The 20,663-nt window shown below is 38.3% G+C and overlaps 1 protein-coding gene across 2 annotated transcripts; it reads right to left on the reverse strand.

Moving 5' to 3' along the window:
• Window positions 1-1,034: 1,034 nt before the first annotated feature.
• On the reverse strand, window positions 1,035-20,638 carry myl4 (myosin, light chain 4, alkali; atrial, embryonic). Of its 2 annotated transcripts, XM_087243226.1 has the most exons (8): window positions 20,530-20,638; window positions 6,263-6,387; window positions 4,465-4,492; window positions 3,381-3,530; window positions 2,787-2,960; window positions 2,382-2,459; window positions 1,755-1,792; window positions 1,035-1,631 (listed from the first exon to the last, which is right to left on the reverse strand). In XM_087243226.1, exons 2-7 carry the CDS (start codon window positions 6,365-6,367, stop codon window positions 1,764-1,766), a joined length of 564 nt encoding a protein of 187 aa, XP_087099352.1. In that variant the 5' UTR covers window positions 6,368-6,387; window positions 20,530-20,638; the 3' UTR covers window positions 1,035-1,631; window positions 1,755-1,763.
• Between the last annotated feature and the right edge of the window lie 25 nt (window positions 20,639-20,663).

Here is a 20,663-nt window from a genome sequence, read left to right on the forward strand (position 1 = left end):
GAGGAGTGAGGGTTACCTGCACAGCACTTTGCTAGTTGGCCTCCATCACACTCACCTACCCTAAACCTCACTCCTATCTCAGGCGAGCCCCACACGTGTAACCCACCGGTCCAACTGCACCCAACCGGTGATTTTTGTATGGGAGTTGGTTGCTCTAACAAGGACTATAAAGACCATGGCCTCTAGTGTCTTTTGCTAGAGCACTTTTAGAGGTCAGAGGAGTGAGGTTTACCTGCATAGCATTTCCTTAGCTGGCCTCTGTTACACGTATATCTATTCCTTGCTGCTGATTGGTGAATAGCAATGCTTTAATAACTGAAGCACAGTCAAGACTACCGTTGCACAATAACAGCAAGCAAAATGTGGATTGGGTATTTCTGCGGAAAAAAAGAGAGTTTGTAGTTCATTTAATAAAGTACAGGTGATCTTGTGTGCTTCATTAAAAAAAGAGATGACAACAGTTTAAGTCTCTTTTTTTATTTGAGCTCCATCAGAAGAGTCTGCTTACACTTATTATTTTCTTGTTGTTTTTGTTGTTTGCTGTCACACTCATGAATTATTTCTCCAGGTTGAAGATTTCAGAGCTAATATACATCAATAATCACATCAGGGTACCATATTACATTATTAATGCTGCATTCATGCTGTACACTCTTTATTTAAAAGGTTTTACTGAATGACTTTAGCTGAAATCAAACTAATGTTTTACACATGTACAGTAATGGTAATTTCCTCCCATTATTCATCTTATGCTCTCATCTCACTCTTGATACAAAGTGTTTTCTTTTCCAGCTGTTGCTGTAATGCATTTGTATGGAAATCCCCACATTCAGAGCTATCTGGCTGCAGCTGTATTAAAGCAGAGGTAAGGAAATGTACATTTGAGATTGTTCACCCCAAAACAAAAATGTATTACCCATTTACTCTTTTTTTTCTGTTGAAAACACAAGAAGATGTTTTGAAGAATGTCAGAAACCATCGACTTCCATAGTAGGAAAACAAATTTTATGGCAGTCATTTAAAAAAAAAAAAATTTTTCTTTTGTGTTTAACAGAACAAACACTCTTAGAAATAAAGGTAGAAACGATGTCAGTGTACCTAAAAAGTCTATATTAATATTTTAGAGGTATTTGTAATGTCCTTAAATGTATATATAAGTACTTAAAATGACTAAATTGTACATTTTGAAAAAGTACCACCCTAGTGACAGCTTTTGTACCTTCATTTTTTGAGAGTGAAGAAATTCAAACATGTTTGTGACAAGTAAATGGTGTTTAATAGATGACAGAATTAGCAGTTTTGGGTGAACTAACCCTTTATTACCAGTTCTATTCCATTCAAGACTTTTGTGAAGGTTGACCCAGGTAAATTTAACTAAATTAAGTAAACATGAACTGAAATGTACTGTATGTATCATGTAAGTAAATTTATTCACTTGTACATTCTTTGGAAAAGGTTTGCTAAAAGGTATCAGATTGTTTCTTTTAGCATTTTATAAAATCTGTTCAACACCATGTTAAAAAAATGAAACCAGAAAAAAGCTCATCAGGAAAAGTAGTTCAAGGGCACTGGAGAGCGGGGAGCTGGGCTGAAGCACTTGATAAATGGAGAAAAAAGGGCCATATTACTACCTGCGATGGAAAAAGAGAAACGTAAGAAGACAATCAGATCTTTTTTAAACATTTCCTTTTGTATTTGTATTCAGTTGTAATGCGACATTGTCATTGAATTGATGATGCACAACCAGCACTAACCTTATGTGTTTACCCAGCCATGATGTGTTTAACAAATGCTGTTGGAGAAAAAGATAAAAAGACTAAGATTATCATCTACCCAAAAATAAGGTCAGCAGTAACTACTGTATATGGCATAATTTTTTTTGATGTAACAACTATATTCTGTTCATTTTCCAAAGACTTGTTTGAAAACAGAGTAATCTTTATAGGAATATATTTAAAATGTAATTAATTCTTGTGATGGCACGGTATAGCTGAATTGTAGCCGCAATTACCTCATATGATCCTTCGGAAAGTATTTCATTATGCTGCTCAAGAAACATTTATTATTATATTAATATTAAAACCAATTGTGCTGCTTAACTTTTTTTTTTTTAGAAACCATGACAATTAATCAAATCTTTGGTCGATAGAGAAATATTTATTAAAAATATTTATTTTATTTTATTCAATTTTTTTTTTTTTTTAATTGACAATATACTTTTCCCATCACTTTTTATCAATCCTTGTGGAATAAAAGTATTTATTTAAAAAAAAGAGCCTACTTTTTAATGTTACTATATACAGAAACCATATAGAAGTAAATAGCAGACTGTACAAGCTTTCAGAGATTTTTAGGAGAGTTTTAGCTTTTCATGTTCAAACCTTCATAGTTGACACATCCATTTCCATCTTCCTGTCCTGCCATCAGCTGTTCAACTTCTGATTCTGTCATCTTTTCACCTGCAGAAAAGAAATGTGATATTCTGTGAGCGATGATTTCGAACACCCGTTACACATCTCTAATCTCAATAAATATCCATGTAAACACACAGATTTTAGGATGCTGCTTATATTCCAGTAGATCTTTGCATTGGGTTTGTTAGTAGTTGTTTCTCTCCACATTCCTTGAGCACCACCAAAATTGCATGTTTTGGATGTCTATGCTAATAAGCTGATGATGTGAATTAGGTGTGTTTGGTTAAGGAGACATGAAAAATGTGCAGAGCTGGTGGTCCTCCAGGAATGTGGTTGAGAAAGACTGTCATAGAGGAACTGCTTTGTATTTACCCAATGTTGCAAGTACATGGCGAAGTTCAGCGCCCATTACAGTGCCATTTCCTTCCTTATCAAACACTCGCAAGCCCTCAACAAAGTCCTCAAAAGTGCCCTGATCTTTGGACCTGGACACATGTTGGAACATAGGCAGGAAAGTCTCGAAGTCAATCATTTTGGTGTTCATTTCTAGAGAAAAAAGGATAAATGTTAAAATAAACAAATACCAACATTTTTCAAAATATCTTCTTTTGTGTTCAACAAAACAAACAGTCTCAGAAATAAAGGTTGAAGGTCCATATTAGTGTTTTAATTTTAGGCCCTAAAATGTATATATTAGCACCTAAATCTTTAAAAAAAAACACTGAAAACATTATCTCTGCAAAACTGTTGCAAACAATCTATATGGGTTGAATTTAAACAAGCAAATTGCTTTTCAAAATGTTCAACTTAGTTTGTTTGTTTAAATTCAACCCAAATAAATTGTTTACAACTTCTTACCTTGAAAGAAATTAGCAAATACATGGAATCATCTTTGAATCATTTTGTTTTTTCAGTGCAAACAATCAATGGTTAATTCTGTACTGTGAAGCAGTTTATTTCTCTCACCCTCAGGTCTGGGTTTTCCCAGTACTTTAAGGACCTCTGCGTTTGTAGGATTCAGCCCCAGTGCTCTCATGACATCCCCACACTGGGCATAAGTGATCTTCATTTCACTTGCTGGCGTTCTGTCGAACAGCATGAAGGTCTCTTTAAATTCTGTGTGGAAATGGGGATATTTACAGTAAATATTGTATTAAATAAAGAAGATGGAAATATTTCTTTATTTTCTCACTCTTGGGTCATCCATAGATATTTTTTATATTAAGCAGAGTATTAAAGACATAAAAAAATACATGCTCAAAAAAGTCACATCATTTTGATGGTCTGAGGTTCAGTAAATTAACTGCAGAAGTGTATTTGTGACCTTGGAACAAAGGGTATATTTTTGGCGATAGACAAAAACCAGCCTGATCTCATGAAGAAATCTTACTATTTTACATTTTGTCAGCTAATTCACACTAATTCAGAGTTTAGTCATCGAGAATGACTGTTTTTAAACTATTTTAAAAAGGAGTCATGGCACCAAACATTACCCCTAAACCGTCATTGTGGGATTAGCATATTGTACTAAAATGTATGAATGAGACTGCAAATCTATTTAAATTAGCCACTAAATCAAAAACGTATGGCGTGAGATTGTGTTGACATAAACATTATAAATGGGTCAAAATTATTATTTTTTTCTTTTATGCCAAACCATTGTAAATCTGAGTAAAGATCATGTTCCATGAAGATGTTTATTACATTTCATATTGTAAAAATGTCAATTGCATATTTGAAAAGTGATGTGCATTGCTAACAGTTTAATTTGGGCAACTTGATTTTCTTAGTATTTTTATTTCTGAACCCTCAGATTACAGATTTTCAAATAGTATCTCAGCCAAATATTGTCCTATATCCTACAAACCATAGACCAATGGAAAGCTTATGTATTTATTTACCTTTTTATTATTCAGATGTATTTGATTTCAATAATAAAATGACAAAATATTTTGTGGTTCAGTGTCATCTTTGTGGTCATTCTTCCCCTTATCTGCCAAAGCATTGAATACATGAAATGTAGGTTTGTTTACATTTTATAAATCTTTACCTTCAATCTGGTCTGCTGTAAACTCAACCTGGGAGGAAAAACAAAAGATCTTGTAGTAGACATTTATATAAGAAACTCTTAATGTAATGTACAGTATAATGTTATGATTATCCTAATTATTTATAAACAATATTGAAGTGGAGCTTTCTCCTTATGCAATATTCTTATAACATGATGAAACAGTTAACCTTGGAAAATCACAATGGAAATACAGATGTTTGTAGTCGCCTTAAGATGGTTTCCAAAGTCATTCAACAAAAGTCAGCTGCTCACCACTCAGGGAGACTAAGAATAACAGACGTGTGTTCTCAGACCAGAGGGAATTACTGTAAAACCCCAACCAAATAGTCTGCATAACTGAGAGACCTCCTTGCGGGAATGCTAAACTAACGAACACTATCGTTTTCATCTGAAAAATGTCTGTTTGTTTATACTACTTTTGTACTTTTTTGCAGGCAGCTGCATGCAAAGCTGTGTTTGACAACAAGAATCCCCAACTGTGATGCTCAGGTTAGTTAAAGATGCAGATGTGGTATCAGATCAATACGACTAAACATTTATGTTTTCACATACAGGCACTTAGCGGAGATGGGACTTTTAAACCTAAAGTTTTGTGTGAAACCTTTTAACCTTATTTTATTGATTTTGAGCCATTTTGTCATGCAGGGCAGCTTATGTGCCATACTTAAATAACAATGTTAGACTAAGACTAATCAATATCCAAATAGGCCTTTTTTACTCAATGGGGTTTCTTGAACTGGTTTAATCCTCATTAATATCAGGAAGGTTTTTTGTTACAAACCAAAACAAAGTGCAATAATAACTAAGAAGTTAATTCAAAGTATATTAATCTAAAATTGATTTACAATAGCAAAATATGACAACTGTATTTTAAATGTGATTTTTGTGTGCTGCAACAACTTTTAAAAGCTTAGATTTTGTTTATTAATATTCATCTCTCATATGTCAAATTTGACCACCTGATTTCTTAGTGAGGTCTTGAAAGTCTCTTCTTTCTTCCGTTTTGTGGTTGGAAACCACGTTGGTTATTATTTTTCTTAAATAAATATTAACATCTATTGCATTAGATTTGCAGTCAACATTAGTCTTTCTAATCTGAAAATAAACCTTGATTTAAAGAGATAGAATTTACATTTTTGGGTGAACTGTCATCAATTACTCATTACTTGTTTCAGATCTGTTGTTTTTGTTGTTTTTTCATTTGTACTGTAGAGTACAAATGAAGATATTCTAAAAATTGTTGGGAAAAAAACATCCTGAAAAATGATTCAGAATATCTTGTTTTGTGTTCAACAGAAGAAAAATATTCATGGAAGTTTTGAACCATTTGACTGTGATTAAATAGTGAGGAATGTTTAGAAATATCAATATTCAAATAACTATGTTTTGTGCATGCAGATAATGCAAAAATGCTTTAAGTAAATCTTACATAAAGTTGTTTTCTTGCTATTAGTCCATATATCTAAAATGATTTAACCAAGAAGCATTTTCTAGATTAGTTAAAATATATTGTCTTGTTTTCAGAAATAATATCAAAGTGAGCTTTTCCTTAAAACAAGCAAAAATCAATAAATAAAAATCTGCCAATGAGATAAGAAAAAAAGTATTGTTTTTGCAATGAAATAAGTCATCTTAACTAAACCCAAATAAAATTATTAGTTCAACTTGGATTTTATGAATTAACGTTTTTTACAGTCCTGTATCTGCTCTCAGATGGACTAAAACTGGGGTGTTAGTAAAATAGCAATGCCAAAAACAACAACATAAATGTACATACTTTAATGCTTTTAAGGTCAAACTGAGGCTCCTTGGGTTTCTCTGGTTCAGGAGGGGGTGCTGGCTTTGCTGCCTCTTTCTTCGGTTCAGCTTTTTTAGGAGCCATTCTTCCACCACGACGATGAGCTGAAGAGTATCAGGAATGAGAGGTTTTTATACCCTCCTCAATGGGTCAAAAGGCTTGGTCCTTCCCATTATCATTTTAACCTCCTCCAAACAAGGACAGGACGCTCATATATTCATTAGCCAGAATCCTGAGACAGATGCAGAACGAGAAACCGCATTCACCACTGCTTTACATTCATACTTTATAGTTCACTTTAATAAACAAAGGCAAAAAGTTGTCACTGAGGCAGTAGGGTACATGTTTATACCTTACAGATCCACATTTGACCCTTAAAAGTGCATAAATGTGAATTGGATGTACTCTATATAAGGACAGTTTATGGACAATCGTCTACTTTTTTGAGGCCATATTGGCTACTTTTGTACCTTTATTTCTGTAAGTGTAATTTCTAATTATTTTTAGGAATTAGGCAGAATTTTGGCAAAACATGCAACTGCTATGACTGATTGTTTTTTTGTATGTATATATATATATATATATATATATATATATATATATATATATATAGTAGCTGTTTTATATATATATATATATATATATATATATATATATATATATATATATATATATATATATATATATATATATATATATATATATGTGTGTGTTTTATATATATATATATATATATATATATATATATATATATATATATATACATATATATATACATATAAAAACATATATATATATATATATATATATATATATATATATATATATATATATATATGTTATATATATATATATATATATATATATATATATATATATATATATATATATATATATATATATATATATATATACATATAAAAACATATTTATATATATATATATATATATATATATATATATATATACATATATATTTATATATATTGTCACGGGGAGAAGAATCACACAACAAGTGAGAGCTCATATAAGTGCCCCGGAGGGTGGTTTATTTACAAAAGATTTCTTTCAGTGGTGAATTTAGGTTGGTGGCTTGTGTGCTCTTTGTGCTCCTTTCCCAGTGTGACAGTGGATTATTGAAGTGCCTCTGTGGTTCCGGCAGGTTCTCAGCTGCTGTCTGGGAAAATAGAGAGAGAGCGAGTTAGTGCTTGTTCTCCTGGAGAGACTTCTCCCCGTTCTGCTGTGTTGCTGCAGTTTAAATGCAAGCCGGCTGATGGGCTGCAGCTGGGGCCGATCAGTCTGAGTTGAGGGCTTGCAGGTGTTTCTCCTTAGTTTCCTGGGCGACGCTGATGATCCTTTGGGACGCTCGTCACATTCCCCCCCCCTAAGCGTCGTCCTGGTCCGAGGGGTGATGTGAGCCAGTAGGGGTAATTTAGGGGTTGGGAGGGGAATGACCCCTGACAGACCTGCAAAAGCTGCCCAGACCCGAGAGAGGCCATCTGCATTGGCGTTAGCGGCTCCGGCCCGATGACGTACCACAAAATGGAAGTCCTGGAGAGCGAGGAACCACCGAGTCACCCTGGCGTTAGTATCTTTGGCCCGGGCCATCCATTGTAGGGGAGCGTGGTCAGTGACAAGGGTAAAGCTGCGGCCCAGGAGGTAATATCGCAGCTCCAGAACTGCCCATTTTATGGCCAGAGCTTCTTTCTCCACTGTTGCGTAGTTCTTCTCGGCTGGGAGCAGCTTCCTGCTAATATACAAGATTGGGTGTTCCTCACCTTCCTGTATCTGGGACAGGACTGCTCCTAGTCCTGTGTCAGAAGCATCAGTTTGCAGCAGGAAGGGGCAGGCGAAGTCCGGGGCCCGAAGAACTGGCTCAGATGTCAGTGCCATTTTTACTTTGTGTAGTGCCTCTTCTGCAGCAGTCGTCCAACAGATCTTCTCAGGCTGCCCCTTCCTGGTCAGGTCTGAAAGGGGGGCGGCTAGAGAGGCAAAGTTAGGTATGAAGCATCGATAATATCCCGCCAACCCCAAAAAGGCTCGTACCTGGGTTTTTGTTTCCGGCTTTGGTGCATTACGAATTGCTTCCACCTTCTTTTCCTGGGGCTGGATTAGCCCTCGTCCCACCTGAAAACCCAGATATTTGGCTTCATGGAGCGCAAGGTGGCATTTGCGGGGGTTGGCGGTGAGTCCAGCCCTTCTGAGTTCCGACAGCACTCTCCGCAGGCGATCTAGATGGTCTTCCCATGTCTCAGAATGAATGACAACATCATCTAGGTATGCGGCAGCGTAGGCTTGGTGAGGGCGAAGGACAATATCCATGAGCCGCTGGAAGGTGGCGGGAGCTCCATGCAGGCCGAAGGGAAGGGTCCGGTATTGCCAGTGGCCACTAGGGGTAGAGAAGGCGGTCTTGGCTTTGGCTTCCTCAGATAGGGGTACTTGCCAATAACCTTTGGTTAGGTCCAGAGTTGAGATGTACCGGGCCCTTCCCAGGCGATCCAGCAGCTCATCCACCCGAGGCATGGGATATCCGTCAAACTCTGAGATCTCATTGAGCCTTCGGAAGTCATTGCAGAAGCGGAGAGTGCCGTCAGACTTTGGTACCATTACGATTGGGCTGGACCATGGACTGCGTGACGGCTCAATCACCCCTAACTTCAGCATTTGTTTTACTTCCTCCTCAATAGCCTGCCGACGAGCTTCAGGGACCCGGTAAGGCCGTTGTCGAATGATGTTGCCAACTGGAGTGTGGATATCATGCTTGATGATGTTCGTCCAACCCGGGAGTACTGAAAACACATCAGAGAACTGACTGACCAGGTGATGGAGCTCTCCCTTTTGGATAGCCGAGAGGTGAGGGTTGACATCTACAACCACGGGATCGGAGGTGGCGAGGGCTGCGAGTTGGTCCCTGGTACCCACCCATTTTTTTAGAAGATTGATGTGATACAGTTGGTCAGCTCTTCTTTTTCCAGGTTGCCTCACCCGATATGTGACTGGCCCAATTTTTTCCAGAATGGTGAAGGGGCCTTGCCAGGTGGCAAGAAACTTGCAGGCGGCATTCGGGATCAGGACCATCACTCGATCTCCGGGCTGGAACTCCCGTGGTTGGGCTGCCCGGTCATAGTGGCGCTGTTGGGCTTGTTGGGCTTTGACCAGATGCTCACGGACTAACGGCATGACCCGGTCGATCTTCTCCCTCATCTGTCTCACATGCTCAACTATGGACCGATGCGCTGCCGGCTGCTGCTCCCAGGCTTCCTTAGCCACATCTAGAAGGCCCCGGGGCTGACGGCCAAAAAGGAGTTCGAAGGGAGTGAAGCCAGTTGAGGACTGGGGCACTTCTCGTATGCCGAAGAGGACATAGGGCAGCATGAGGTCCCAGTCACGTTTGTCTTCAGCCACTACTTTCCTTAGCATTTGTTTTAGCGTTTGGTTGAATCGTTCGACCAACCCATCTGTCTGTGGGTGGTACACTGTGGTCCTTAACTGCTTCACCTGCAGTAGTCGGCAGAGGTCAGCCATTAACCGAGACATAAAGGGGGTACCCTGGTCAGTCAATATCTCTGCTGGGATACCGACCCGGCTTGACAGGAGGAAGAGCTCCTGGGCAATGGCTTTAGAAGTGGCTTTCCTGAGGGGGATTGCTTCTGGATACCGGGTGGCATAATCAACGATCACCAGAATATGCTCATGTCCCCGGGCCGACTTTGGCAACGGCCCAACCAGGTCCATCCCGATTCGCTCAAAGGGCACCTCAATAATGGGTAATGGGATCAGCGGGCTAGGGGGAGGCTTTCTGGGCGAGGTCACCTGGCAGGTGGGGCAGGCTTGACAGAATCGTTTTATATCAGCTTCCAGACCCGGCCAGTGGAAGCGATCCCGGATCCGCTGTGTGGTGTTCTCAACTCCAAGGTGACCGGCCATCGGGTGGGAGTGAGCCAGGTCCATCACAGTTTCTGTCTTGGCACGGGGCACCACAAGTAGCTGTTTCACCTCCCCCCTTCGCTGTGCGACGCAGTACAACAGGCCATTTTGAACTACAAAGTGCGGGAGAGGATGGGGTGATGGTTGAGTGTCTTTGGCCCTCAATGACACGCACCTGGGTCCAACAATGTTTCAGCCGGTCATCATCCCGTTGTTCCTTAGCAAAGGAGCTCCCTCCCGTTACTTGCTGGAACACATCATAGAACAGATTAGAAGATTGGGGAGGGGGCTTACCGTCTCTCCCGCTGTCTGTGGCTACCAGTGCAGGCCGCTGATGAGGTCCTCGGCTGGCTCTCCTTCTTCGGCGGCTTACTTGAAGGCTGGCAGGCTGCATTGTGGTCGCAAGCAGGCGGTCAAACCCCGGCCAGTCTCTTCCTATAAGGGCTGGGACCGGGAGGTCCTCCACAAGTCCCACCTCGATAGACCAAGCCCCCGGGGCTGCAGAGATTGTCACCCGTCGAGCCGGAACTTGTCGGGTGTCCCCATGGACACAGGTGATGGGAAGGAATGTTTTTGTGTTTCTCCGTGGGGGTAGGAGATGAGTTTGAACCAGACTTACTGCACTGCCTGAGTCAAGAAGGGCCCGAAGCGGTTTTCCATTGACCTTGATGTCGGCCTCAGGAGTTCCATATGGTGGGTCACTGTGAACAATACAGCCTGCCAACCATCCTCGCCCAGGCTGCGGGGGATCCGCAGATGGCATAGGCTCATCTCGTGGAGAGGGTGCTGCTGGCCTGTTGACTGATCGTGAGGGACCCTCTGGTGTGCGTCGCTCCTGGACCACCCTCCGGGGGAACGGCACCATCCGCTCCCCTCCATCCCGTTGTTGGGTTGCATCCGCCAATTCGATGGCCTCCACCAGGTCCAGGGAGGTTATGGGGTTCCTCATACCGACCGCCCGTCGGTGTGAGCGAGGGAGAGCTCGAAGCACGCGATCCACGATCACACGTTCCGCTACCTGTTCCGCTGTGGGACTGCCCTCCAACAACCAGTGGTGTGCCAATCGTGTGAGTTCTGCTATCTGGGCACGGGCTGGTGCTCGGGGTTTATACTCCCATTCGAAGAAACCCTGGGCTGCACAGATTGAGGACAATCCCAACCGGCTCAGGATTTCTCTCTTTACATCTGAATACCTCTCTGCTGAGGCCGTAGGGAGAGAGAAGTAAGCACGTTGGGCCTCGCCGGTTAACAGGGGGGCCAACACCTGAGCCCAGTCCTCGGGTGGCCATCCTTCACGATGGGCTGTGTTTTCAAACATTTGCAGAAAAGCTTCCACGTCATCGTAAGGAGTGAGCTTTGGCAGTATTTTTGTTGCCTGGGCACGGGGGTCTGGTAGCGGAATGCTTTGGGCGCCAGCGGCATGGAAGGCAGCGAGTTCCTGCTCAGTATTGCCCTGGCGGGTGGCAAGGTGCTCCACAATTTGTTGTTGGCGGATGCTAACCTCAGTGAGCCGTTGGAGAATCTCTTCCATACTGGGAGGGGACCGGGGGCCGTTCACCAAAACTGGAGGGAAAAAAAAAAAAAAAAAAAAAATTTTTTTTTTTTTTTTTTAAATACTCCTAATAATAATTATGGTGTGGGGTAGGAGATCGCTTATCTGTGATTCTTCTCTGTAATTGCCCGCATTCTCCACCAGATGTCACGGGGAGAAGAATCACACAACAAGTGAGAGCTCATATAAGTGCCCCGGAGGGTGGTTTATTTACAAAAGATTTCTTTCAGTGGTGAATTTAGGTTGGTGGCTTGTGTGCTCTTTGTGCTCCTTTCCCAGTGTGACAGTGGATTATTGAAGTGCCTCTGTGGTTCCGGCAGGTTCTCAGCTGCTGTCTGGGAAAATAGAGAGAGAGCGAGTTAGTGCTTGTTCTCCTGGAGAGACTTCTCCCCGTTCTGCTGTGTTGCTGCAGTTTAAATGCAAGCCGGCTGATGGGCTGCAGCTGGGGCCGATCAGTCTGAGTTGAGGGCTTGCAGGTGTTTCTCCTTAGTTTCCTGGGCGACGCTGATGATCCTTTGGGACGCTCGTCACAATATATATATATATGTTTATATATATATATATATATATATATGTATATATATATATATATATGTTTATATATATATATATGTTTGTATATATATATATATATATATATTTATATATATATATATGTTTATATATATATATATATATATATATATATATATATATATATATATATATAGTAGCTGCAAATATCAACTGACAACCATAAACAATAATAAATGTCATTTCCTCAGCCATTTAAATGATTTTCCCCTACATGTTTTTGCATCTGAATGAACATGCGAGAAGGTCAGATGCAAAAATAACTGTCCAAGTTTTTAGCACAAATTTTCATCATGTGACTACAGTAAATCCTAACAGGAGGAGTTTTTTGGGTATGCATTTAAGGGATATTAAAGGGATAGTTCACCCAAAAATGAAAAACTGCTCACTTTTTGAATCCTTGTGTGGTTTTTTTTTTTTTTTCAGGTGAACACACATCCGCACATCCAGACTTTGAAACTTTGTAACCACAGACTTCCATTTTAAATTTTTGGGTGAACAATCCCTTTAAGCTGATGTTTTGTAGATGTGCCACAACAATCTAATATAACTCATTATTTTGAGTAAATCAGCAAGTGTAATGAAAATAATCAAGAAAGTTTACTTACTGATGTTTCTATATCCATTACCCTTTGTTTAGATTTGAAGTTTTTCTGACAGACTCCGTGAGTTTCGGGAGATCAAGGGAATTGTTGGGGATAAACACCTTGTGTATTGTTTTGCTATGAGCAGCAACTGCTTGCCATTCTTGCTTTTTTAACCTCTGAGGTCTGTCACTGAGGCGCCTGCTGGAGACACTAGTAACAATAGGAGACAGGAGAAGTGTTCACCGGTTTAACCTTTTCAAACAACTATGGAATGATGATGGAATAACCTACATTATGAAAAATAATACGCTGCTGTATTAAAGCTCACCAAGGAAGCATTCATTTCACCAAAAATACATTAATTCATTTTCCTTTGGCTTAGTTCCTTATTTTTCAGGGGTCGCCACAGCGGAATGAACCACCAACTATTCCAGCATGTGTTTTACGCAGCGGATGCCCTTCCAGCTGCAACCCAGTAGAGGGAAACACTCATACACTCTAACATTTACACACACTCTCATTCACTACAGCCAATTTAGTTTATTCCATTCACTTATAGCACATATCTTTGGACAGGTGGAAACCGGAGAACCCAGAGGAAACACACGCCAACACGGCGAGAATAGCAAACTACACACTGAAACGCCAACTGGCATTTATTAAAATTCTTTAAAATGTATTCATTTTATTTATTATATAAACAATTTATATTTATACTTCACAGTTATATTGATTAATTTAATATTATTAAAATGATTATTTAATTTTATTATAAATGATCATTTGTATTTTAACATACTCTAAAGTTTATTGATCCTCATTTGAAATCATTCAAATATGATTTGCTAATAAGGAAAATTTAAAGGAAATATAATATATACATATTTGCAACAACGTCACATTTGTCTTGCTGCTTCAGATTAATTTAACATTCTTTGCTGAATTAATGTATTTTTCCTTTTTATTATTATTTTCTTAATCATTTATTTTAATAATAATTTTTTATGACAAAGTGACCACTGAATAAAAATAAATAAATTACAATGATAAAATTGTTCAATATCACTTGTAATTCTTTTGAATGCATATTTTTAAATCTTCAAATGAACTTTGTTTTGGCCTGAAATTATGTCGTAATTGGTTGATTAATTTAGCTATATTAATTATACTGTGGGCAAAAACAGTGGCTCAGTGGGTAGCACTGTCACCTCACAGCAAGAAGGTCGCTGGTTCGAGCACCGGCTGGATCAGTTGACATATGTGGGGAGTTTGCATGTTCTTCCTGTGTTCATGTGGGTTTCCTACAGGTGCCCCGTTTTCCACCACAGTCCAAAGACGTGCGCTATAGGTGTATTGAATAATCTAAATTAGCAGTACGTATGTGTGTGAGTGAGTGTGTATGGGTGTTTCCCATTGTTGGGTTGCAGCTGGTAGGGCATCGCTGTGTAAAACATATGGTGTATACAGCAAGTTGGCGGTTCATTTTGCAGAGGTGACCCCAGATAAATAAAGGGACTAAGCCAATAAGAAATAAATAATGAATAAATAATTATTATAACAATTATATAATTGTATTAATTTACATTATTCTTTTGCTTTATGGAGCAGCGTGTTCATTAACAAAAAATGACATACAAGTTTAAAGCTAAATGAGGATTAATAAATAATGACAGAATCTTTATTTACAGCAAAAAGGGAAAAAAGCTTCCACTGGAATCTGTGTAAGAAAAACTGGACAGAAAGCTCAACATCAACACGCAGACAGATGAAAACTCGTTAAAAGGTATGAAGAAGAATCCAGTAATCCACTTTCTAATCTGCATCTATGCCAGTGCTCAGTCTAGGTTAAATTCCAGTTTCATACTCCGTCTGTCATTACAGCTGTGGTGTAAATCCCAGAAACCTTTAGTGAACCACATGAGACAGCAGGGGTGGTGTGTAAACCCCTATAACTCAGCCGGTGTCTGTTTGCATCTATAGACAGTACTGTGAATCCTACACCATGAGCCTCTTCTGTTTGCTGTGATTCCCATCCGCTCTTTCTAGGTCTTCCTCTGTGGGATGTCCGTCTCTAGACACTGAGATGCAGGCTCTGGTTTCATGTTGTTAAGTCTACATGAACACTCACTGACAGAGTAGGAGGAGAAGAGCGTTTACAGGATGTAAGTATGTGTGTTGAGAACTTTATATAAGTCGGTATGTACTGAATCATCATTCTGTCATACTGCAAAAAATCAACTGTTCTTATATCAAGAAGCATTTCCAAGACAAAAAAATTGTTCTTTTTTCAAAAAAAAAAAAAAAAAAAATTAAGTGAGTTTTTCCTTACAACAAGTACAGTAAACTTATTTTAAAGAGAAAACTTTAGTATTAAGACTTTTTTTTTAGATTAAAACTAGGAACTTCCACATTGGCAGATTATTTTTCCTTGTTTTAAGGAAAAACTCATTTTATTTTGACGTATTATTTCTGAAACAAGATATTTTTTTGCTTGTCAAAAATGCTTTTTGATTTAAGAATATTAAGATATTTCTTGTAGAAACAAGACAAAAACTGTGCTACTGTATATATGAAATAGTATTGTTTACATAAGAAATAGTGATTTTATATTTACATTCATTGCTTATTAATTCAGTTTTGTGTTTTTGCAGCAGCAACAGTTTCCTCAAATATAATAACATTTCCTCAAATTATAACAAAAAATGCTACTGTTCTAGTACTTGTTAGTACTGTTGTTACTCAATTAAGCAACATAATACATAAAAAACACTAAAATATTAGAAGAAACGTCAGAATCCAAGATTATTGTAGAGTCTTTTAAAAGTAAATGCTATTTCTGTAATTCAAAGTATTACTTGCTATTTCCTTTTATTTCTTGTGAAATGTACAATGTAAAAATGATTTTTTAGACTTTATTTGTGGTCAGCAATGCTTTTATGTATTATAGCTTTTTACTTTTACCAATATCCAAACTGTGTATTTTTCACTATGCTCCACACGAGGGCAGCATTAACATATCTGTTGTTGATTTTATAAAAAGAGAAAAGTTATTTAAGTGAACATTGTCATTTTTAATCTTGCTCTAAATATGGCTGACGGGATTTTCCTTATCTGTTGTCGAACTTTTATTTTCACTGCAGGTACAATTAAGATAAGCAAATTATAAAACACACATCTCAATATTCATTGAAAATTAAAACATTAACATGCAGTTGAGGCAATATAAAGTGCAAACAAGCAGAAAAGATAAATATTTCTGGATTTTTCCTCAGTATTGTGGACGTTCCAAGTTTAATTGGATAGTGCCAAATGATTTTTTTTTTTTATTGGAAAGTATATAAATTGTAATGTTTTTAAGAAAATGACAAATCCTATATACTGTGTGTGTATATATTTATATTCATATTCATTTATTTTCCTTTGGTTTAGTCCCTTATTTTTCAGGGGTCACCACAGTGGAACAAACCAGCAACTATTCCATGTTTTAAACATATGTTTTACACTCTCATACACTACGGCCAATTTAGTTCATCCAATTCACCTATAGCACGAATATATAAAAATTCTTAACAAAGTTCTTGATTGTTTCATTAGGTAAAACCCTTGTTCCTCAGCTGGATTAGAGTTCTTTGAAGCTGCACTGAAACTTGGAAGATCCAACCACTGAACATGAAAGTCCAGTTTATGAAGAAATATCCTGCATGTTCTCCTAAAAATTACTATAAATTATCAGTACATTTTAATTTCTAAATCTAATTCGTTAAAGGGTTAATTCGCATGAAAATGAAAATGTACTCACCCTCAAGTGGTTCCAAATTTTTATGAGTTTTGAGGAAAGCTAAAAAGCAGTAACCATTGACTACATTAGTAGGAAAAACAAATACTATATAAGTCAGTGCTAACCAGTTTTCATTCTTTCCCCTCAGTTCTCTCCAAATATCTTCTTTTGTGTCCAACATAAGAAAAAATTTCAACCCAGTTTGGAATTAGTGAAGGGTGAGAAAAGGACAGAAGTTCAGTCTTGGGTGAACTATCCCTTTGAATATTGTATTCTAGTGAATTACTAAAATTGACCAGTAGGTAGAGCTGTTGTGCTGTCAGCATGGGGTGAAATGACAGGTGGTCAGACAGGTGGATTTACAGTTTCTGTCTGAAATAGAAGTTCAAGCTCAAGTCTGGTAGTCATATCTCAATATACTGTACACCTTTAAACAACCGTTGTAGATGCATTATCAGTCACACCATTCAATCATACATATACATAAAGATTCTACAGAATTCGCCATGGGAAAATTCACAGTGCAATGTAGCTGACCTCTCCAGCAGTATCAAATTAATTCTGAACAGCAATTCATCATGTCACAGACGTTTCGGTGTCTCTAGTCCATTACTGAGTTTTCATTGTGAATTATAAGTCTGAATGCACTATTGTTTTGTACGAAGTAGCTCATTTTCCACAAGGCGTTTTTGTGTCGGCTAAATCCTGCACCAGATTAATCCTCTTCCAGAAATTCTCTGGAAATACACACACAAGTCAAATGAAGAGAGGGAACAGAGGATCTGGTCTTGTGTATGAATACTGTCTATTCTTTTTAATTTCCTGTTTTCATCTTCGGATACTCAGAAAGCATGACTTAATGCAGTTCCTCATAGAACATCGTGAACCATATGAATATGTGCTTTTGTATTTTCAGGGCAGTTGAATCAGTTGCACCAAGAGCCACTTGGCGCAAGTGAACAGAACCCATCTGTTTAGTAGAATTTTATGAAGCCTGCATATACTTTCAATAATAGACTACACACATTCGTTTCACATCTGTATATGCAGTAGTCAGCTTTCATGAAACCCATTACTCCATTAACTATATTTTGATTAATCTGAACGAGTCAGATTTTATTGACTCTTTCTGCGTGTTTCATTGTAACAATGCGTATAGGGAAAGTGAGTGGCTTTTTGTGTTATTATTATTAGTGAGTCACTGAATAACTCACTCAACCGATCAGTACAAAAATGTTATTTTACTTATTTGCATAACACATAACACATAAACTCTAAGTTCATAAAGTTAATTCAAAACTTTTTCTGAACTAAATGCATGAACTGAGTTGGTAAATTACATTCTCTTGAAGGCATTCATGCTAAAACTGACCACTTGAACATTTGTTAAAAACACTGATTTGTTTATCACTGAAACACTAAAGGTTCTATGATTAGTAACTAGCTCCCTGATAATGACCCCTGATAAATAACGGACCAAGCCAAAGGAAAATGAACGAATATATGAATGTTGTATAATATACCTAAATATACCAAAACTACAGTATTGGGTCATTTGTTTACGCTATATAAGGTGTTGTATTACCACTGCAACTACAGAATTATAACAATAATAAAATTAAAATGTAAGAAAATAATAATAAATCCGTTTTATTTTTGTGTGGTTTAAAATCGCTACAGTATTTATTACAAAGTACTATAGTATTTTTTTATGTGTGTGCGGACAGGGCTCTTTTGAGCTATAATAGCTGGTAGCTAGCTCTCTGCAACTCTTACATGGTCACCCACTGAAGCCAAGCAGGGCTGCACCTGGTCAGTACCTGGGAGACCACATGGGAAAACTATAGCTCCCAGAAGTGGTGTTAGTGAGGCAAGCAGGGGGCACTCAAACTGTAGTCTGTATGGGTCATAACGCCCCAGTATAGTGAAGGGGACTCTATACTGCTCAGTGAGCGCCGTCTTTTGGATGAGATGGTAAACCGAGTTCCCAACTCTCTGTGAAATCCCAAAATGTTAATTGAAAGAGAGTTCTGGTTTAATTTGCCCACTCACCTCCGTCCATCATGGCCTCCTAACCATCTCCATATCATAATTATCTCCTCTCCACCAATCAGCTGGTGTGTGTGGTCTGGCGCATTATGGCTGCTGTCGTATCATCCAGGTTGTTGCTGCATACTCAGGGGCGGACTGGCCATCTGGCAATTCTGGCAAATGGCAGAAAGGCCGGACCAATTTTTAAATGTGGGCCGGTCAGTTTTTTTTTTTTTTTTTTTTTTTTTTTTACGTGCAGGCAGCTTTTATCTCTTGCTAGATGTGATATTATGATGATGATAAATAAAAAACATAAATAATAAAAAAATAATAATAAAAAAGAAGAAGAATATTCATAAATGTTAAGCATTTGGCCCAATCGGCAACGGCCACCTAATTTCAAGATGGGCCGACCCAATCCGAGGTTACCCAGACGTAATCAAAATCTGGCAAGAATGTCATATTATTTCACCATCTGTTCACCAAAATAAATAGTGAATGTGCGTGTCCGTGGGTGGGGCTGTGTCGGTGTAGTAATGTGGGCTGATGTGGCTACAGTGCCAGGGCTGAATTTTTGTCCCATTCCACCCCTGTGCATACTGGTGGTGGATGTAGATATTTCCCCCAATGTGTAAAGCACTTTGAGTGTCCAGAAAAGCGCTATGTAAATGAAAGGAATTATTTATTATTATTATTATTATTATTAGTAGTAGTAGTAGTAGTAGTAGTACTAGCCTACATATCAGGGAGGTCATTAAAGTCAGAGTGAAATCATAATTCTCAATGTTTATTTTGCTAGTGCACATTGTTAGTCTTTAAGTGAACAATAAATCTGTGCCATTAATCCACTGCATACAAAATGTTTGTTTTGGTAATCTTCAATCAAAAATTGACCTTTTGCTTCTGTTTGTAGTGGCGGTGTTCTGTCGATTTGTTCTACTTTGTCAGTGTCCTACAAATGTCCGCAGTGTCCTTCCATTCAAAAAGTAGGTAGCACATTTTGATGACTCGCATGCTGCCCTCAGATTTTGCTACCAGTGTAAATTTTTATGTAATTTGATATGTATTATCGCCCCAACCTACCTAATCCCTAACCCCAACCTCAGAACTATTTAAACACAGTGTTGGTAGCATAATCTGATGGGTAGAATAAAATGTCAAGACACCTGTCCTATTCTGTTGACGTCTGTTTGACGGCCTCAGTTTGATGAAAAAAGAATGATGCTCAAAAAGAAACTTACTCATTATTCTGTTTCAGGTGGCAGTAGGCTACATCAACATAGGCTACAGAAAGAAGTCTCAGCAGTTTTGGTTCACGCGGGCTTTAAATTATCAAGCATTAGTCTACCTTTAGGTAGGGGATTAAAACCACAATCTTCAGCGTGCGCATGTGCAATTTTATTTTGAGAGACGGGCATCTGTGCTCCATCGCCACATGCTCCTTATGATTAAAATAAATAAATAAATAAATAAATAAATAAATAAATAAATAAATAAATAAATAAGCTAGTCTGTCTATAAAAAGAAAATACGATCTATAAAAATATATATTCTATAAATACCTCACTTCAGGTTATCGTGATGTTGCAATCTTTCGACATGGCGCAGATGGCCTGTGAAATAATAGACTTATTCGATATATGCATACATACTTTTAAACGTGTGTTCATTTAATTTGCATTATTAAAACGATTTATGTTCCATCCACCTGCAGAATGAAATAACCGGAAGAACTGCCTGAAGTGCAAAAATCTTCACTACTGTCGGTATGAAAAGGTATAGTCAACATAAACATTACCATCGTGCTTGAAATCTTCCTTTAAGTCCTCATAACCCGGCTTTTATCCTCCAGGAGTGTGAGAGTTGCGAGAAGTTGGCAGAGTGTCAGAAGTTTGAGGCGAAGTGATGATCCTACCTGAGGCGTTTCTCAGG

Source organism: Danio rerio, chromosome 3 (genome assembly GCF_052040795.2).
Source record: "Danio rerio strain M-AB ecotype USA chromosome 3, GRCz13ab, whole genome shotgun sequence".
NCBI lineage: Eukaryota > Metazoa > Chordata > Actinopteri > Cypriniformes > Danionidae > Danio > Danio rerio.

Bases quoted from the DNA above. Each gene is read 5' to 3' on its own strand.
- myl4 (XM_087243226.1), bottom strand. From the start codon at position 6,367: ATGGCTCCTAAAAAAGCTGAACCGAAGAAAGAGGCAGCAAAGCCAGCA. The intron at 4,493-6,262 runs GTATGTACATTT...TTTTCCTCCCAG, and splicing joins TTGACCTTAAAAGCATTAAA to GTTGAGTTTACAGCAGACCA. The intron at 2,961-3,380 runs GTGAGAGAAATA...TTTTTTCTCTAG, and splicing joins GGGAAAACCCAGACCTGAGG to AAATGAACACCAAAATGATT.